A 21423-nucleotide genomic window follows, 5' to 3' on the forward strand; every position below is an offset into this window, starting at 1 on the left:
CAACCCGACCATAGAGCAGACAACAGCCGAAAGCCACCAATGGGTCTTCAATTATAACTGTATTAGAGGTACTTTCACTACCTTTTATGCAGCCTAGACCTTCAAAGGTTTGGTTTTGAGAAAAGACGCATTCAATTTATAATGTGTTATTTGCATTTACCTCTGGCTAGATTTTAATGGGATAGATGTGATCAACCTAGTCACCAAAGTTTAAATGCAGGCATCAATCGTTACAATCTTCAAAAGTCATTTAATTGTCTGTAAAAGAGAGGCAAAAGATACCAAAGGGACATTCAAACTCATAAGTCGAAAAAAAACTGAAAATGACATGGCTAAAAAAGGAAAAAGACAAACAGACAAACGACACTACACGAAACACAAAACACAACATAGAAAACTATACTGAGCATTATGAATCCCACAAAAAAATTGTGGTGAACTAAGGTGCTCCGGAAGGGTAGCCAGATCCTGCTCCACATGTGGCACTGAAAAAGCTCAAATTCGGGCAACTTAATATTGACAGCAGTGGACACGCTGAATGTATGACCGATTTCACATGTTGCTAGTAGGCTGAATTGGGGAACTATGCACTGACACGGTTAACTAATTCATGATGCCGATCACACATCACAGATCAGACGACCATAATTCTATTATCTGAAGATTTAAGACCACGAAAACATGTCGCTAGTGAGTTTAGACACAGATACAAAGTATTGGTCATTCAGTACGTGGTGGTGACCGTAAAACTAATGTAATGTCGATTTCAGCCGTTTTTCCTCATTTCTCTGTTAGGGAATTTTTTTTCTGGTCAGGAGCAGACCCCTGTTATTGAAGTCAGTATAGTGTGAACATGCACGAGCATGACGTATTAATTGAGATATTAAACGCCATACGATGGAGCAGAGGGCATGATACGGCTGAGAAATGTGTCATTCATTTTGAAATCATCACGTTTTGAAAAAAAACGTCGGTCAGTAGGGGTGCACAATAAGTATCCATTGGAATTCCGACTATCTGTTGATATTTCAATCCACTAAACTGAACAAGTATGTTGTCAATTAAAGAGTCCAGCATTTTGATGATATCTTCAGTTTAATCAGTGTTGGAATCGTGTGGTTCTTTACAAAGTAAGATTTATATCATGACCTTCAACAAGGAATTTGCATGTACTATTCTCACTTTTGTAAAAAGTAAAAAGGAGCTCTGTTTAATGAGATGATGCAGTCGATCTTTCAATTATGAATCGTAAATAATAGTGTAGAACGTGGAAAAAACCCAAAAGATTTGATGTTACTGCAAAATTATAAAGATTTTGAAGTGGATATTCAGAATTAATAAAAGAATTTCACGTCCGATTGTCGATGCATCTGGTCTCGATCATTTGGGGTTCATGCGAGTCTAACAGATTTTGTATGCTATCTTGATTTTTCTCTTTTTAATCGATTTACGAGATTTCAACATTGGTAAATTACTGTCGTCCTAATTTGACACCGCTGGTTAAATAAACTTCTGTCATCACAATATTTATGTAGGCCATCTTTTACTGTATAATGGATGATGGATAAAACTTAAGATGTTTAGTAAAATATCTAGACGACCCGGCAATATATCATTTTTTTCTAGGGATTTTTGTTAAGTTTATGTATCCCGTATAAAGACGGAAGGTTTTCATCGCACTTTTCTATGTTTATACAAAAAAAAGAAGGGTGGATTTTCTGAAATCTCTTTCGTGAATGTTGTGAGAGTATATATTGGATTTCTAGTTTTGCTGTGAATGTCAAGTGGTTTAGTTAGACATTACAAAACAAGATTTTGCAAATAAAAACAATAGTGTTTGGAGTTTTGTCAGCTGGGATAATATACTTTTTGAGAAAGTAGGACAAAGTATCCACAACCTCAGGCTTCTTTAAGGGTTAGAGCCAGAAGAACCAAAACATGAACTTTATCTAAATGGATTAAAGCTGTTTGATAATGCATTCAAAATATACGATGTTCAATGACACAGGTTTCGAACTTCATCCATTTTCTGGCATTGTCCTCAATTGCATCCATCAGTAACCAAAAGGTCTTCTTCCAGTTGATTGGCTGTTGAATTCGATATTTCGGGCCTTTGGCCAAGAACTCTCTAAAAGTGTATACTGTTTACGATGCAAAGGTCTCCAGTTATAACTCGCCCAATGGGACTTTAAATGTGCGATGAACAAGAGAAATCGGGAGGTTTGGATTTACATACTTGTGGTTGAAACTCTGGGATGCAATAAGTTTGGTGTAAGTATATGAAATGACAAGTGTAGTGGATAGTTTTAAAGAAAAACTTCGTAGCTCTCACGGGTTTAATCAGCGGTTACCAATGTCCGTAATTATTGAAAGTTTACTTCGAATAAAGTGAATACCTAAATGTTTTTGAATAGAGGATCATCCATAGACACGTGGTGAACTGCAGGTGGTGTATTTATTTTCGATGACCGTGTTAAATAATTCCAATTCGTTGATATCACTACATCTTGGACTAGACAAACTATCTACATCATCAATTTTGACGCTGCACCTGTAAGAAATAGCTGTTCCCAATTCTCGTATCCAAAATATTTCTCGTTGTATGCGATATGCTGCACTCAATATGGGGTTATTTGTTGGATGATGGATTTTCTCTATAATCCTGACATTTTAAAGAAATGATGGAATGCATGGTCATACTGGTTGGTATTACCTTAGAAACAGCTTCGTATTCATACCCTAACTTTCATCTAGACATCGACAGTGAAGTTAGTTTAAGAACTAACCTTACAAAATTACTTGTATTTCCTAGTTGATAATTTTTAAGTGTTATATCTAGCAATATTCCCTGCAACACCTGCAGAAAGAAATTCATATTCAAGTTAAAATAGAATTCTACGGCTTATGATTCTTATTTACTAGTATATTTCCTTCACGAAGCATTACTTTGTGATGAAATAGAAGTTCCGAACATAATATAAGTTCCGAACATCAGAAATATTCTGTAATATTAGTTCCACTAGGACAAATACTACAGTATTTGATTCTAACGAAATGAAGGGTATAAAACATTTGTTCCAACAGGAACATATATTATGTCATTGTTTATTACAACGTATCCAGCAGAACTTCTGTTAGGCGGAACAGATACCTATTCTCTGTATATTTCATGCGTACGAAGCGCTTTTTCTGGATTTAACTTCATCAGGAACGCTCAAAGTCGAATATTTAAAAGGCCTCTTTCGACTTCTGTTTTAATTGTCTCTTGTATTATCTTATTTTGGTTTTCACAAAATGTAATGATCATTTAAGACTCAAAGATTGTTGAAACAATGAGGAAATTTGCAAATTACACTTAAAATATAATGAGTCGGATGATGAAATAGATTAATATTCTCAGTTACTTGTAAAAAAATAAAAATTCTAAGACATTTGAAAATAAAGAGATGTGGTATGATTGCCAATGAGAAAACAACTATCCACCAGAGTTCAAATGAAGTGGAGGTAAGCAATTATAGGCCACTTTACGGCCTTTAACAATGAGAAACCCCAAACCGTATAGTCGGCTATTAAAGGCCCCGAAATGAACAATGAGAAACACTAACGGCCTAATTTATAAAAAAACAATTTATGAAAAACAATTATAACAGACATGAACCAACGAAAACCATTGAACTTTGTAGCGTTTCAGTCTGAATATTCGTAAAACATCATCTGATATCAACTCATTCTGGTGAAAAGTTTGTTAAAACATCTTAGTCAGATGTGCTAAATTTAGTAAAGTCAAAAATATTCACGTCATTTGTTTATTTACATGAAGTAAATGTTTGAGTTAGATTGAACTGTCAGTTCCCTATCGTGAAAGTATTATCAGTCGAGTGGTCAGTCGTTGTGGATACGACAATATAACCATACCAGACCGATTTCGGTGCGGATGACAAAGCGTTTCTGGAATGACCTTACTCAGGATTAATGTTTGAAAAGCCTAATTGAGCTGCAACGTTAGTTCACAATTACATTATTCGTAAATAGAAATTTTGGAAACAAAATGTACTAATTAAATGATGTAAATATGACTACTGGCCCGAGCCGAATGGTTCCCTCACAAACTGGCATCAGATATCGAAATCAAATACCGATTATTCTATCAATCGTTTAAGTAACATGAAATCTATAAATATGCATAGGCTTTTCAAAAGTTCTGCCATATGTGACTCAAACGTATAGTCAGCTCTGGATATGGCGGAGTTATGTTTATTCATTATGTTATATCATGCGGTTTAAAGTTTATCCCTGCATGCCGTCACTAAAAATCAATCGCAAAAAGTTGGGAGAATGATTAGAAGTCGAATATGCATAGGGCAATGCAAAATGAAAGCAACTATACACAAGTCGCGACAGTCTAACAAAACAAACTACACAGTTCATATATATATATATACAAACAAGGGGCCGTCTTAAACTTGCAGTGAGGTGAGATTTTTTTATTTATTCGTGTTGAAGGTCTCACTGTGACTTTGAGATGAAGAACAGCAATAAAAGCGCTGTTCCTTTGCTTTGTGTGTGTTTTTTTACTGTGCATGTACTGATTTTGTGTAATGGTCTTTTAAACAAAGGTTGGTAAGCAAAACAACATAAAAACTCAGTCATATCCACAAACCATAAGACAAACAGACACCCAACAAAGACTTTTAAAGTCACATTCGGTGATGGCACAATCGAGAAAAGGTATAAGAGGAACATATCCGTGGTCGTCTGTGACACAGGTTTTCCTAAAAAGTCAACAAAAATAGCTCCAATAAATTTTTCGACGGAATAATTTCAACATTACCATTTGGAACCATTTTTTCAATAGCTTCTATGTAAACACCAACCTTTCAAAAGAAATTTAGAAGAAAATCATGATAGAAAATGCCTAGAATATTGTATCAATTGGGCATTGAAAACTGCATGTGTAGGGGATGTTGATCTGTTTGTTAAGAGACATGGAAAATAAATATTTAAAACATTGAAATAATTTCTGTTGACGTAAAGTTGAGTTCTCAGCCCATCCTCTTTGTCAATTTCTATATATTCACCATAATTTCAGATGTAGAGGAGACACTTAACTGTAACAGTTGCTATTGTAAGTTCAATGGGATAGATGTAATCAACATAGTCACGAATCTTCGAATTTTTCAGTGTAAAGACATCATCTGTATACTAGTGGAATGGGAAGTTGAAGTTAAATACCAGCTATTTTTCGAGAAGCTCTTTATGAATATAAAAATAAGTAGATGTGATATGATTGCCAATGAGACAACTTTCCACAAAGAGACCAAATGACGTAGAAGTTATGGAAACTATGGATAACCGTACGGTCTTCTAGAATGAGCAAAACCCATACCGTATAGTAAGCTATAGAATGGCCCCGACATGACAAATGTAAAACAATTTAAACGAGAAACTATAATGGCCTGATTTATGAACAAAACAATAAAAGAAAAACAAATAAGGTATACAGCAACAAATGATAACCACCGACTAATAGGATCTAGGCTTGAGACAGGTGCATACATAATGTGGCGAAATTAAATATGTTGATGCAGTCATCCCCCCCCCCCCCCCTAAACCTGGGATATTGGTGTAACAGCACAGCATAAAAACAAAATATACAAATAAATTGAAGAAAGCTCGATTCATCAGATCGAGTAATAACACAAAAACAACTAACAAAAACACTTAAAATTTTAGATACAAAGTGTCGTACCCGCAGTTTCTGAAAGCTACTTAAAGCTTATAACAACTTATAAACAAATTATGTATCCAAGACAAAATATCAATCAGTACACATCTAATGTCATTATGGATTTAGTGTAAAGACATCATATAAAACCGTATAGGAAAACATGACGTAGTCATACATATTCATATACCGTAAGCGTTAATAACTGTATAGCAATATACATGTATATATATACAATATATGTACATTGTCGGAAAATATAAAATTTATTTGTATAAGCTTTAGAAATAGGACGAAAAGCGAGGCACGCCGAGCTTTTCTCCTGTTTCGCAGCGAGTACAAATAAATTTTATATTTTCCGACAATGTACATATATTGTTTTTATCCTGAAATTTACACCTAACACTTGAAACTTTAGTTGTTAAAATCTAAATCATTGTCTCAATTTTTCAAAGAAATCGACATAGTTTAAACGCGGACCGCGAAGAGGACCCCAAAATGAACTGGTACGCAAAAAGAAATATCCACATTACCGCTTGCTCAACACGAAGAGGGTAACAGGAGACTTTATTTGTACAAGTACAATTACAAATAAAGCAAAAATTTATTTGTGTACCTGTTATTTGTACAATACTTGGCTGATTGCAGGATAAATATATATATATATATGTGAAGTCTTTTTCATGCGAACAAATAAACAAATCGGCAAGACTGAGAGGAGGTCAGTGTGTTCCCATATGAAAGCCGATTGTCTGTTGAGAAACATGTTTTCGCAAACCGTAATTGATATGTTGTCAACAACTAAAATCGAGTATCTTGGTGATTTCACTTTCATAAAACTTTTTGTATGAATCAGAGAATGATGGTGATTTTTATAAGATATGATTTGTCCCTCCCTGAAACAAGTTATTTTTGTCTGCTAAAAGTCATATGTTTTATATTTTCACAGTTGACAGCAACTTAGGTTTCTGCTAATAAATAAATTTTGGAAATTTGGAAAGAGCTTTCGTGGCGCATATTTTGGTCGTCTTTTATTATACCATGATTGTTTTTCTTGTTTGTTCTTTTTTTTTAATATTTTACTTTTTTTCATTTTTACCTTCATATCTAGGGGGTTCTGTTTTGAATGACACTGAAATCTTATAAAGTCTGTGTTACTTATGATTCACATCTTTTTAAGTCTAAGAGCAGTTTAATAAGAAGTCAGTGGCATCTTGTAAAGATACCTGTGTAATAGAAGATGTTTGTTCTTTTTCAAATATATATACAATGTACCTGGTTGTACATCTCCTTTTATTCAATTCAAATTTCAAACAAATCATAAAAAACCCGAATCTGTTATGGGTACGGTATATATAATCTAATGATCAACACAATAATTACACCATTTTTGGATTATCAGAGTTGATGTTACTGAATTTACCTGAACAGGTGCGCGGTTGATAATCAATAGTTATTTATAGCTGGTTAAAAATATTTTAATTGGTAAATGTGACGTAGTGAAATAAACAAGGAATCCCCTCGGACAAAAATAACCTTTTCGCGAGGATGCACAAGATAAAATTAAGACAGAAGAAACTGTTGGCTTGGCAATATATGGGAGTCAAAATCCTGAAGTAAAACAGATCAGTTTACATGCTACCGTTTCTGATTGGCCAGCGATGGTTGATATCACTGCAAAGTTAATTTGGTATCGGCTTGGGGAGACTTTCGACAAAATGGCGGAAGGAGGCAATAGAGTTACGTCGTGGTTGTTTTCAGATTGGGACGACAATTTGTTGGATGTTTTACTATTTGGGTGGATAGGATGGGCAGTTTTAGTCGTTCTCATAGTCAATGCCGTTTTGACATTTTTCGGACCTCTTCAGCCGCGTGTGGCACGCTGGGAAAAGAAGGAAGGGGTCAGTGGGGCACCAGTGGAAGTCGAAACTGGTGCTGAAACAACCAGATGGTTAAATTCGGGATTAAATTGGTTCTATCTCCATTATGATTCTGTGCCGGAATTTATAGAATTATGGGTGAAATCTCTGAATGAGCAAGTTGTGAAGTTAGGGGTAAGTTTCAGTGTTACAACATAATCCCTTTGGTGTACCCCAAATATTAATTTAATTGCAACGTATTCTGGCTAATTACCTTATTTCCTGTACTATGAGACATGCATTATACAAGGTGTATCTTATGTGCTGAGGTTCTTCTACAGGAAATATATTACCTTGATATAAAATGATTGACTGCTGATGCCAGTTGTCACAGATGTTACTATTCATCAATAATAATAGTTAGAATATTTTTTTCTGAAGCTAAAAAACAAATAATCATTTGAAGTCAAATCAAAGAAAAAGGTTTTGAGATTAATATTTTTTTACCTGTATATGTATATTTTGTATTCAAAATGACAAGATCTAGTAAAAATTCTTTCAAGTGCTGGACATATTAAGATTTAAATATTTTTTGTTAGTTTTTTGGTAAACAAGAGTGATGCAAGTATTTTATTTCTGCATTTTTGTATGTTTTAAAAAAAAGGCTGTTGCTTAAATAAAAAATCTTAATTTATATTAGGTCCCAGTATTTGATGCAATTTTTTTGTGCTTTTGTTTACATAACAGAAATGGGTAGAAATATTATTTCTGTTTTATACTTTGTAAAACCAGAGACATATATAATACGTTACAAAGTTGTGCTAGACTCAGGCCAAAAATAAAAGGAATGTGTTAACAGTTTCTGGACTGACCCTAATTTAGACTAGAGCACTGACAAAAAATGACTGACCTTACTTTTTGAATGCAAAAGGGTGGAGTTCTGGTTAAAGGTATAATAGATTATATATAATACTAGTACTGTAACCTCACCTTGTGAAAACTCTATATTTCTGGATTGGGAATTAAAAAAAAACTCACCTACTGACTCTATAAATTTAAGGAAGGTAAGTGACCCTAAAACCACATATTTTTTAAAATTCTGTCAAGTTCAACTTCAAGGATATAAATGTAATTAACTAGGTATTATTGTTGCCCACAATCAAATTTCAAAAGGTTTGCCATTACATGAAAGGTTGGAATGTCTTTCTGGAAAGCCAAGGTCACAATCTAAAGTTCAACTTTACATCACCCTATACATTGTACATTGTATACACCAAGTTGTTTCTGACTCAAAACTTTTGAATACCTTGAAGGATAAAAATGATACTTGGCATGTTTGTTTCCACTACTAGAGATTGTGTCAAGAATATGGTTAGAATGTCTGTCTGCAATGTCAAGGTCACAAACTGCTCAACTTTACAAATATGTAGAGTTATTCCTGACTTGATATAGAACTAGTAAAATACATGTATAATGCTTTGAAGGATTTTAGTAATGCTTAATATTGTTTTTGCCAATCACCAGAAGATGTGTTGCAAGTGAGGCTAGAATTTCTATCTACAAAATCATGGTCAGCACTATCTTCATATATGTACATTGTACATTATATATGTTTATCCCCGGCTTAGTATATTTCTAGGAGTTTGATTGGTTAACCCACGTCGTTACAAAACCCATAGCCCCTGGGTGTTGCTTAAACCCATATCCCCGGACGTTGCTACCCATTACATCAGGGAATTTCACGCGCGTTTTCCTTAGTTCCATAGTTGTTCCTTATGAAATATCGAATTCTGTAGATTTTCCATGATGTCTGTATAATTAAATATTTAATCCACTAACGATTTTATCTTATTACATTGTATATCGATTATTTGCACTCATTTAAGTAAATGCATCACTATGCAGCCACATTGTCAATGAATGGTACTACTGACCTAGCTATGCAAATGACCCACGTTGAAGTCACACCGTTTATGATGTAACTCTCACAACTTTGCGTGCCAAATTCGACCCATTTCAGTTTCTCTGTCTCTAGTTTAAAAACGTCTTATATTTGTCTACCTGTAGGGTTCTACCACAGGTAGTACCCTACACCCCGTTAAAAATATGTCAAATTCCCAAATTTCAATAAAAGATATTTAAAAAATGAAAAAACGTTGCTTTCACGTTTCACTTTGTGGTCGAATTTCTCTAAAAATCGCCAGATTTAGACTAAGACCCGGGATAAATTCGTTATCTACGTTCATATCCCTAGATATGGATATTTTAACACCCTTCAGTACCCTGTACACCCTTCGGCTGCACCTCAGGATGTACTTGGCACCTTTTTTGTGAGCACAGTACCTCTAGCATGTATAATTTTCATTTTATACTTTATATTTTTTACATTATTGTTATTGGTATTACATTTGTTGTCGTTATTTCTGCTGAAGAATAATACAAGAACTAATTGTACAAATGTACATGTACAATTAATATCAAATGATTATAGTTTTAAACTTTTGATTACAGGGTCCAGTACAGTTGAAGTTTGAGAGAGTAAAACCCGGAAGCCTCCCACCAAAATTTAATGAAATTACATTTGAAGCAGGATCAGATAACAAATATGTAAGTTAATGAATTAAGTAATCATTCGTATACACCTTAGTGAACTTACATATATCACCAAATTATAAATGTGTTGTCATGGTTCAGACTTGAGAGAAATCTAAAATCTGTCATGCAATTCATGATGCAAATTTTTTGTCGTGATCCACTGTTTTCTCAAAATTAATACACAAAATTATATTCATTGTGATGGTTTTAGTCTGTCATGTCTGTAGTCAGTACATGTATTTTCAATGATGTCACCTCTGGTTATTTCATTTAAATAGTAATAATAAACTCATCAAAGGATCGTTTATTATTATATATATATTGAAACTTAATAACTCAAGTTGGTATCAATCAATTCTAACTGGTTATGAAACCTGTAGATATATACTGCAACATGTGCAAGTTTTCAATTGGGATCATGTTTCTGAGTCAAGTTTTGTGCATATTTTTATTTTAGGGGAGTGTGACTGTTGTTTGTCTTTTTGTCTTTTTCTCAGTGGCGTTGTCGATCCTTTTTTGTCATATGACTTTGGTCACTCCACTTGGTTAGTTCAAGTTCAAAAGCTTTATTTATAGACGAATATTTGTATACAGAAAAAACATGGTACAAAATGTGTCATCTTACTTTTTGTACATATATATAAAATGTGCAATGCTGATTTACATTGTACATGTACACAATGCAAACTACACATCAAATACATTTTTTTGTATTTTTGCCATTATATAGCAGTATTTTAGGACTAGTGCCATACATTGTTTTCATTGCATGTTCTCCACTGGACATGCTGTTTGAGTGTAAAGACCTTTCACAACACATTTATAAACATTTATCATAACAAATTCAACTTTTAGTTAATTCTGAGATTAACAAATAACTCAAGCTTTCTTCTGACATGACACTTCACATGACGACAAGCTGACATGACACTTCACCTGATGACAAACTGACATACACTTGGTATAATAGTACTGTTAGAGTATATTCTGTCTCAATTGATAATCATGACAATTAAATACACTTGTTTTACAACAAAATTTATATTTTTCTTTATAAGATTTAAATTATCACATGAGACAGGTGATACTCTGTTATACCAGGTGTGTGAGTTTGTCTCATTGTTTGTAGCAGCACTCTGATTTATATAGATTTCTTAGAAAATAAAATCATAGGACCTGTTTTGAATTTCAATTTTAGAAAAGTAAGACAGCCAGTCACATTAAGATTTATACCGGTACTTGATTCCTGGACCCATACAAATTAGACTGAACTCACTATTTTCTACAGACAAGTCCCAATTTGTAATAAGATTCTATCTGCCTAGAAATCATCATTTAATTAAAGAAAAATGAAAAACATGTGCAATCTAAATATGAATATCCCATCATTTTGTTTAGACCAGAAGACTTTAATGATAACTTTAAACTTTGAAAATGTTGATATTGATTTTGGGGATGAAATATGGACTCAGCATACCCAAAGTTGAAGAAACATTGGACTCATCTGAAAAAAAATTCCTAGTGAGAACCCTTTTGAAGACTGTTGATGTCACCTTAGGCCAAAAAAGATATAGTTCTGTTTCCTGCTCCCTACCTGAGGTTACTCTAAATTTTCATACCTTCCCTTACACATTTACTGAAAATTTTGGTTGTCCACCGTTAAGTACAGATGTTTTGGGTTAAGCAAAGTCCAAAACTTTTCTCAATCAACATGAAAAAGTCTATGTAAAATATTTAAATAAAAAAGAAAAGTTTGTTTTACCTACCTACCTACCTACCTACCCTATTTTTTGTCTGTCAGGAGATTTTTTTTTGGCCTTACAACATGTACAATACACACATTGCACCTCATTTTAAAGTGACTCTTAGATGAGTATCATCACTAAACAGAGATAGTGCTGGTGATTTGGAGTGATGACACACTGTTTTAGGATACATGTACTTTCATGAAATATGGAATTTTCATACAGATATTTCAAAGTGAACCAATCACAATCACTAGTATAAGCTGCAAAAATATCATGCCAATTGTGATTTTGAATCACCTTGCATGTAATTTTTGCTCTTTTATTTTCATTACTTGCATTATATTAGAGTCAGGGGTACTACTTGTACAAGTAATCTTTATTTACTTGAACAAGTTAATAATAATATACTTATATAAGTAAATTTTGTTATGTTCATTTTTTCTAATAATGCTTGAATAATCTCCCCTTAATTTTTCTCGAAAATTTACTTGTATAAGTATTTTTTTTTACAATCTCTAAAATTCTCAAGTTTTGAGATGTAAAAACATGCCTTTAACAATTTTCTCAGGTTAGCTCATAATTTTTTATTAGAGTTCAATGTTTCATCTCATTAATTCAACAAAGAAACTAATTGCAGCAAAGATCTTAAGTAATTGCACAAGGCCATAAAAAATTAACCCTTGGGGGCTTGTAAATGAGCAGTGTTCTGAAGATAACAGACAAATGAGATTTTCATTGTCCTTGAAATTACACTTTAATGATTAGTAAAGACATATGCAAAGGACAGACAATTAAAAATTCTATTAGAGCAAACAAGTCCTGAGAAATTCAAGGAAAGAAGAGAGTATGACTTTTTTACTTATATAAGTAAAAAATCTGAATGTCTAAGGGACATTACTAAGCCAATAAAATAATTTACCTATACAAGTAAATAAAATACACTTGTATAAGTATCTTACAAATTTGCTTATATAAGTATATTAATATTTACTTCTTCAAGTAAATAAAAATTACTTGTACAAGTATTACCCCTGACTGTATTATATTGTAGAGTTAAGATATGTTGATTGTCTGAAATAACAACTAAATACACTATTATCTATTTGAAAATTTGGTTTGATTCATCTTACATGTCTTTAACTCTTATACCATTCAATGCAGCAGCAATTGTGTCCATGGAAACAGATGTATTAAAAATCCTGGCAAATTTGCAATTTGACTATTTTTCAGTGTTTTCTGTAATAGAGAGCTCCATTGTTTAACAGTAGATATCTGTTTGGGATAAGTGTTTGGTAATTAAGTGTTTGGTTTACACTGTATGATCTGTTTCTTGTAACTCCATAGAATGCAAGGCACAAAATCTAGTTTTTATTTGTAATTATATTGGACTTGGTCAGAATTTTTACAGCTTCCAATTCCTTTTGAAAATATCGATTTCGATTGATTATAAAAAATTTAGCTGCGACCCTTAAATGTAGACACAGATTTCAGGAGGGGGGGGTGTGTGCCCAGGCCTTCCCCCTTGCTTTGCATTTTCCACTCCTAACATTACCTAGTTTGACTCTCCCCTTTTTTCAAAATCCTTGATCTGCAACTGAAATGGACAGGAAGGCAAAGTTTTTGAGGATTTTTACTACATGTAAAAAACATGTAACCATCAATCTGTGATTTAATCAAGAAAATCCATCTCCTTGTTGTACATTTGTGAACATGTAGTAATGCCACACTAATTAAATATTGTTAGAAGGATTAGATAGAAAGAAGTGGTAAGTGTTTAGTTGATATACATTCAATCTATTACAATCTAAGTTATGAATCCATTAAGCTGTTACATATTATACACTGATTATCTGTGGTTGATGTATATAGTACTGATGTTTGATTGGACTCATTAGGAAGACTTTGGTGATGTTTACAGCTTGACATCTAAAAAGATCTTGTAATTAAATTTTAAAAAAACAGTGAATTAAAAAGTGTTGCATGTAGCCATAATTGACATTTGTCAAAATCTTGTAACTCAAAATATTATCTTCATGTATATATATATATATATATATATATATATATATAGATATTTTGAAATGCAAGACACAAAATCAAGTTTTTTGGTGTATTTAGAATTTTTTCGGCATTTCAATTCCTGTTCCAAGTTGCTGATTTTCAACTCAATCATGTTAAGATTCTGGCGTGTTTAGTTTTCATAAGATCTTGATATTTTATTACATTTGTGAATAAATACAGAGAGAAAGTATTGAAGGATTCTCTTAGGTACATGTACATGTGCATTTCTGCATCCAGTCAGAAATTTGATTGGATTATGTAACCATCATGGTAACACAGTACATTTTGGAGAAAAACTGTGAAGGGTTGTAAACTCTTATATCTACCACTTAAATCATGCGACTTGTTTGAGTCCACAAAAAAAGGTGACCAGGACCCACATGTCATTAATTTATTACTCTACTTTTTCTGGATCATGTTTTGTCTTTGTACATGTATGTCTTTTTTTTTCTGAGGAGTCTGACGGGTGTTGGTAGTGGGTGAATGTTATACTGTGTAATGTTTTTTGTATTTCCTGTTAATATCCTTTTTATGTACTATGTTCATTCATAAAGGAAATATTTTCATCTATTTATAATCATTTTTAAAAACTTTAAATTAATTTTAATTAAAAATGAGAAATCCTTCAACTTGTTATGGTGTTTACTTATAATGTATATACACACACGCCCATAACTAGAAAAAAAATACTATTTAAGTCAAGATTCAGATTGAAGTTTTACTTTTAAAGTCAGAGCGCCATTTGCCTCATTATCCCAAAATGACCTCCCACACCGGCTCAGAGACATACTGGGCCTGATATTCCACCAGAAGTATATCACAATGAGTTACATCTCTTTTCATATTGGTTGCTTGTTTTATGTCTAAAGCCAACTGTGCGAGACCCTCATGGGTAGTCATGGTTATTAACACCCCCCCCCCCCCCCCCAGTAGTAGTTTTATGTGTAGATCTTGAAATACAAACATGCTACAATTTTGTTTTATTGATCACCTGTAGGTAGTCAACTTTCAAATTTTACAATGCCAGTAATATTTTAACAGATATAATCATTATTGAATAATCAGCAGGTTATTAAGATATTTAATATTTTTCCATTTCAGCTATTTCACAGTAAAGTGGACTCCAAAGATTTATCATTTGCTATATTTGCATCCCAACAGACATCCGGAGGAGTCAAACTGACCAACTTGACAGCTAGCATACTCAAGCTCAAAGGAACAGTAAGTACAACTCTCCCACAAACTAACTTACCAACTTGACAGCTAGTATACTCAAGCTCAAAGTAACAGTAAGTACAACTCTCCCACAAACTTACCAACTTGACAGCTAGTATACTCAGGCTCAAAGGAACAGTAAGTACAACTCTCCCACAAACTTACCAACTTGACAGCTTGTATACTCAAGCTCAAAGGAACAGTAAGTACAACTCTCCCATAAACTTACCAACTTGACTGCTAGTATACTCAAGCTCAAAGGAAAAGTAAGTACAACTCTCCTACAAACTTACCAACTTGACAGCTTGTATACTCAAGCTCAAAGGAAAAGTAAGTACAACTCTCCCACAAACTTACCAACTTGACAGCTTGTATACTCAAGCTCAAAGGAAAAGTAAGTACAACTCTCCCATAAACTTACCAACTTGACTGCTAGTATACTCAAGCTCAAAGGAACAGTAAGTACAACTCTCCCACAAACTTACCAACTTGACAGCTTGTATACTCAAGCTCAAAGGAACAGTAAGTACAACTCTCCCATAAACTTATCAACTTGACTGCTAGTATACTCAAGCTCAAAGGAAAAGTAAGTACAAAACTCCCACAAACTTACCAACTTGACTGCTAGTATACTCAAGCTTAAAGGAACAGTAAACACAACTCTCCTACAAACTTATCAACTTGACTGCTAGTATACTCTAGCTCAAAGGAACAGTAAGTACAACTCTCCCACAAACTTACCAACTTGACAGCTTGTATACTCAAGCTCAAAGGAAAAGTAAGTACAACTCTCCCACAAACTTACCAACTTGACAGCTTCTATACTCAAGCTCAAAGGAAAAGTAAGTACAACTCTCCAATAAACTGACCAACTTGACTGCTAGTATACTCAAGCTCAAAGGAACAGTAAGTACAACTCTCCCACAAACTTACCAACTTGACAGCTTGTATACTCAAGCTCAAAGGAACAGTAAGTACAACTCTCCCATAAACTTATGAACTTGACTGCTAGTATACTCAAGCTCAAAGGAAAAGTAAGTACAACTCTCCCACAAACTTACCAACTTGACTGCTAGTATACTCAAGCTCAAAGGAACAGTAAGCACAACTCTCCTACAAACTTATCAACTTGACTGCTAGTATACTCTAGCTCAAAGGAACAGTAAGTACAACTCTCCCATAAACTTACCAACTTGACAGCTTGTATACTCAAGCTCAAAGGAACAGTAAGTACAACTCTCCCACAAACTTACCAACTTGACTGCTAGTATACTCAAGCTCAAAGGAAAAGTAAGTACAACTCTCCCACAGACTTACCAACTTGACAGCTTGTATACTCAAGCTCAAAGGACCAGTAAGTACAACTCTCCCACAAAAATTAGGTTTTAAATTTGTGGGGCCTTCAGAACAGTATAGTTCTTAAATAAATGTTGGAGAAGAACTAAAATTATGATGAAAGAAAGTTTATGTCATTGAATGTGGCAATGTTCTGGTTGTGTTGTACATGTGAAGATTATCTCAGATTTAAGGAACTAAGGGAGCTACCATTTGATTTTTATGAGGGGGAGGGGAGGGGGGGTTAGGATGAAATTTGAAAAAAAAGGCAGGACAGGAGTTTTGAGTAAAATAAAGGCAGGATGAGCAACTTGGCAAAAAAAAAAGGCAGGATGACAATTTATGTAAAAAGAGTCAGGATAAACTGATAAAAAAAAGGCAGGACCAAATAGAGTGAAAAATAAAAAGGCAGGACCAAATAGAGTGAAAAATAAAAAGGCAGGACCAAATAGAGTGAAAAATAAAAAGGCAGGACAGAGATTACAACTAAAAAAAAATGCAGGACAAAATTTTTCATCCTAGCCCCATAAAAATCAAATGGTAGCTCCCTAAAGCTCAATTTGAAAGTGATCGTGAGGATTTAAACAGTCTTATCTCCTACATATATTTATACAAACACATATATATACATACATGCACACATTAGTATCCTGCATTTTACTGTGCCTTTCTATACATTGTATACTCAAGGATATATGGGGTGAATCTCAATGATACAGAATATCTTAACTCTGAAACTTGTTTGGCTTACATTCAATTTTAGGTTTAAACAGATTAAAATCAACAAAATTCTACAACTTGTTTTCGTTTATTGCAAATGTAATGGTATTGTTATTACAGGTTTTGTCATCAAATATTTTTTTATTAAAACACCCCACAGCAGTTCTGACCATTTCAGAATTTTAAATTGCATTTTTTGGTTCAATTTATACTGTAAAGCAAGTGCACTAGAGATTGCTATGGATACTGTAAAGCAAGTGCACTAGAGATTGCTATGGATACATCTAAGTATCTTTAAAGTCACTTATTTTTACGTTTTTTCAGCAAGTATGAAATATGTTTATGCAAATATATTTAGCTGTAACAAAAAAAAGGTATACAGTAGGTAGAGATCATTACCCTGCTGAACCAATTCAACTATTTGACTCCATCAGTTTAAAATATTTGTACAAATTTCAGATATGTTTTAAATGCTCAAAAGTTGGAAGTGATATGATTTTGAACATCTCATTTATTGGACGACCTGATGTCAAAGTTCAAGGAAAACCAGTTAACCCATACCAGGTAAGTTATGGACATTTATATCAAAGGACAAAATACATTTTAGATAGAAATTTACAAGAGATACAGCTGTCCTCAGTCCTAATGTGTTCAAAATTTTACAAAGAGCCGATCTAACTTTAACCCAGAATAGAGCAGAAACTTTTTATTTTATATCCTAAGTCATCAAAAACTTGTCTAATTCAGACAGAGTATACAACACACACTATTACCAGTTATCATTAAACCAGATACTATAGGATACTGTGGATTCATCGTTATTTGTGAGATACCAACTTTCAAGTTCATGGATACAGGTGAACCACGAATTTAAATGTTCAGCTAAGTACAAATTTTCTTTAGGCTTGTATGCAGACTTTTGTGAAACCATGAAATCAAATATCCATGAAAATACAATTTTGTCTTAGTCCGTGAAAATTGGTACCCACGAAAATAGATTAATCCACAGTGTGTTTTCCCCAATTTTTATTAAAAACAAATTTTTTTGCTATATCCTGTACACCATATTTTTAGTCTGCCCCTCTGATTGTCAGTGCAATACATTGGATTTTACAATCCTGTACACCATATTTTTAGTCTACCCCTCTGATTGTCAGTGCAATGCATTGGATTTTACAATCCTGTACACCATATTTTTAGTCTGCCCCTCTGATTGTCAGTGCAATACATTGGATTTTACAATCCTGTACACCATATTTTTAGTCTGCCCCTCTGATTGCCAGTGCAATACAATGGCCCCTCTGATTGCCAGTGCAATACAATGGCCCCTCTGATTGCCAGTGCAATACAATGGCCCCTCTGATTGCCAGTGCAAAACAATAGCCCCTCTGATTGCCAGTGCAAAACAATGGCCCCTCTGATTGCCAGTGCAATACAAAGGCCCCTCTGATTACCAGTGCAATACAATGGATTTTACAATTGTGTACAGCAGATTTTGATCTTTGTTATCTGTTACCTGTTGCATCTACAGTACCGAAATCCTATAATCGGGTGATTTAACTTTAACACATAACACCAAGGAAATGTAAGGAGATTGACTTGTAAAAGGTCTATGCATTCACCATATATGTAGCTCCATAAGGCTACCCCGTTACCCTTCAATCTGTTTACTTTTGATTTTCTACTGCCACATTGTTTAGTACATATAATTCCTTTCTCTTAAAAGCAAGAACATGGTTATAAATTATCTTATACTGCATCTTGTTATCCTTAGATATTTAAAGATTATGTAAGAACAACATGATATTATTGCTTTGATTAGTTTTCTTTGCTTGACAACAAATGTTCCATACTGTAGAATGTTAATAAATTAAGTGCAAAATTCTTAGCTAATGCATTCTATGCTTATTTCAAGCTATTATTCTTTTCACCAACTACAAATATATATATTTACTTTGATTCTTCAAGGAAATGCAAGGGCATGTTCTGAAACCTAATTTAGCTTTTCCATTGTAAGCTTCTTACGAGAAAATCTATCTGACCTTTACCATGACATTGCTCATAGCAATAATCAGTATAACATATGTTAAAGATTTTTCTCTGTAATGGAAATGTAATAATATTAAATGATTTAAGGTTGGGCCATGAGGTGGGGAAACTCTGTGTTATTGATTTCCAAGTCAAATTTCATTTGTAATTTAGTTATTTGATATTAAGAATAAATTACAGTATTTTGATCATTTATAACCTCAGGTTTATTGTGGAAATAGTCATTCAAGTATAATGTAACAAAACAAAATTTCAATGTATTTTCAATGATTATGATACACTGTACAGAATATGTTAAGAAAATTTCATATACAAATATATACCTCATTTATTCTGATGCAAGTTTGAATGTAACAAAACAAAATTATAATGTATTTTCATGTTGTTATTAAAATTTCATATACAAATGTAAACCTTATTTATTCTAATACACTGCTGATTGAGGTACAGATCTGTGTGCATGCTTTGGTAAAAAATGTGAAGGTGTGTTACCGAGTCTATCATTATATCAAAACCTGAGGATTCAGAAAAGGTCTTCAAAACAGAAAATATGACAGACCATTGTCAGATCCATCTTAGGGAAGTGTGGACACAGAATTGTGTTTTAATTAGACTGAAAACATAGAACTGTGTCTAAACTAAAATATTCATATTATGTTCTATTACACAAGTAAATATGTACCTTCACTAAAATGTTGAGTAAACAAATGTTTCCTAGAATTCATGGCCAAATTTTTCAAAAAAATCAAGGTTGTTTTGGTTTATAAACATGATATAAATATGTGTAAATTTGTTTGTCTTAATAAGGATCTTTTTTGACAATTTAATTTATGCATAAGAAAGTTTTAACTGAATACCTATAGACTAACTAGCTCATTGGCTTCAAAAGGGAAGCTGGATGACGGAATCAATGACATAGAAAAGGGTAATTTTTTGTTGTTGAACGAGATATAACTTAATATAACTGATGTCCACACACACTGAAATACAGTATAAAAACCATAATTTTTTCCATCTAGCCTTTATTTGAATTATAATAGTTTACTGTTCAGGTTGATATCCAAAGTAAAAAAAGACATATTTTGTGTTGATGTTGCCAATTTTTTATACAAAAACTGAGTATTGAATGATAGGATTTTGATGAAACAACAACTGTCTCTCCCACCTGAAGCCTGAGTCTGTAACATGTGTGATGTTATTATGGTTCAATCAAGTATTGTTACAGTACTCTATTGTTCATTACAATCTTCACTTCACAGGAGTTTTCACAGTTGTTTCTTTCACTACATCATGCCAAACATTTGGTGGAACAAGGCCAATGCAATTATTTGTAGAATTTGTCGGTACTTGTCAAATCCTATTATTAAGGCATAATAATAAACGCTTGGAGACGTTTGTCTACTATTAATTTTCTATGCTTTTGTGTTCATTATTATTGAATTGATTTACATATGAGTGTATTAATTTGATAGGGAAAAATATATTTTCACATATAATTTGTTTTAGAATATACATGTCAGATGTGTGTACATTTACATGCATGTTTAAAGATAATACATGTACATTTTTGCTTTAATAAGTGGTTTGTTTTTCTAAGAGTTTAAATATTGCAGTTTCCAGTGCTATACCTGTTCGTAAGGTTCTATTTTGGGTTTTTCTTGCCCCCTAGTTGATTTACTGTAAAGATCAAATTTAGGAAATGAAATATTTTTCGAGGTTTTTTCTTAAGATAAACCACTGAAGATAATGTCCACTTGACAGTACCACATTTGTAAAGCTAATAGAAAATATAAATCTTTTGTAATTTGTGACAATTTTATGGTATGACTTTTATGTTTCCCTCTAGAAGTCTATTTTTATGTTGTATTGTTTACTCATTGACATATATGCCACATTCACATTGCAAAGCCTGAAAGACTGTTCAACAAGATAATTGAGTTGTTGAAGAAGTTTTCATTCTGGAACCTGTTCTTTTTGAGGGGGGGAGGGAGAGAGAAGGTCTGATGTAAAGCCAAAAAATAAATAAATGTACATTAGACCGTTGGTTTTCCCGTTTGAATGGTTTTACACTAGTAATTTTTTGGGGCCCTTTATAGCTTACTGTTCGGTGTGAGCC

The 21423-nt window shown here is 33.2% G+C and overlaps 1 protein-coding gene across 4 annotated transcripts in view; it reads left to right on the forward strand.

Moving 5' to 3' along the window:
• Positions 1–7227: 7227 nt before the first annotated feature.
• The window catches only part of LOC127702730 (phospholipid transfer protein C2CD2L-like), a 51238-nt gene continuing 37042 nt past the window's right edge, over positions 7228–21423 (forward strand). For all 4 annotated transcript variants that reach the window (XM_052207034.1, XM_052207036.1, XM_052207033.1 and 1 more), the window contains exons 1-4: positions 7228–7779; positions 10096–10191; positions 15090–15209; positions 17718–17822. In XM_052207034.1, the coding sequence (XP_052062994.1) occupies positions 7387–7779; positions 10096–10191; positions 15090–15209; positions 17718–17822 (714 nt within the window). In that variant the 5' untranslated portion in view covers positions 7228–7386. The remainder of the gene's footprint in view (positions 7780–10095; positions 10192–15089; positions 15210–17717; positions 17823–21423) is intronic.

Source organism: Mytilus californianus, unplaced genomic scaffold (assembly GCF_021869535.1).
Source record: "Mytilus californianus isolate M0D057914Y unplaced genomic scaffold, xbMytCali1.0.p SCAF_5, whole genome shotgun sequence".
NCBI lineage: Eukaryota > Metazoa > Mollusca > Bivalvia > Mytilida > Mytilidae > Mytilus > Mytilus californianus.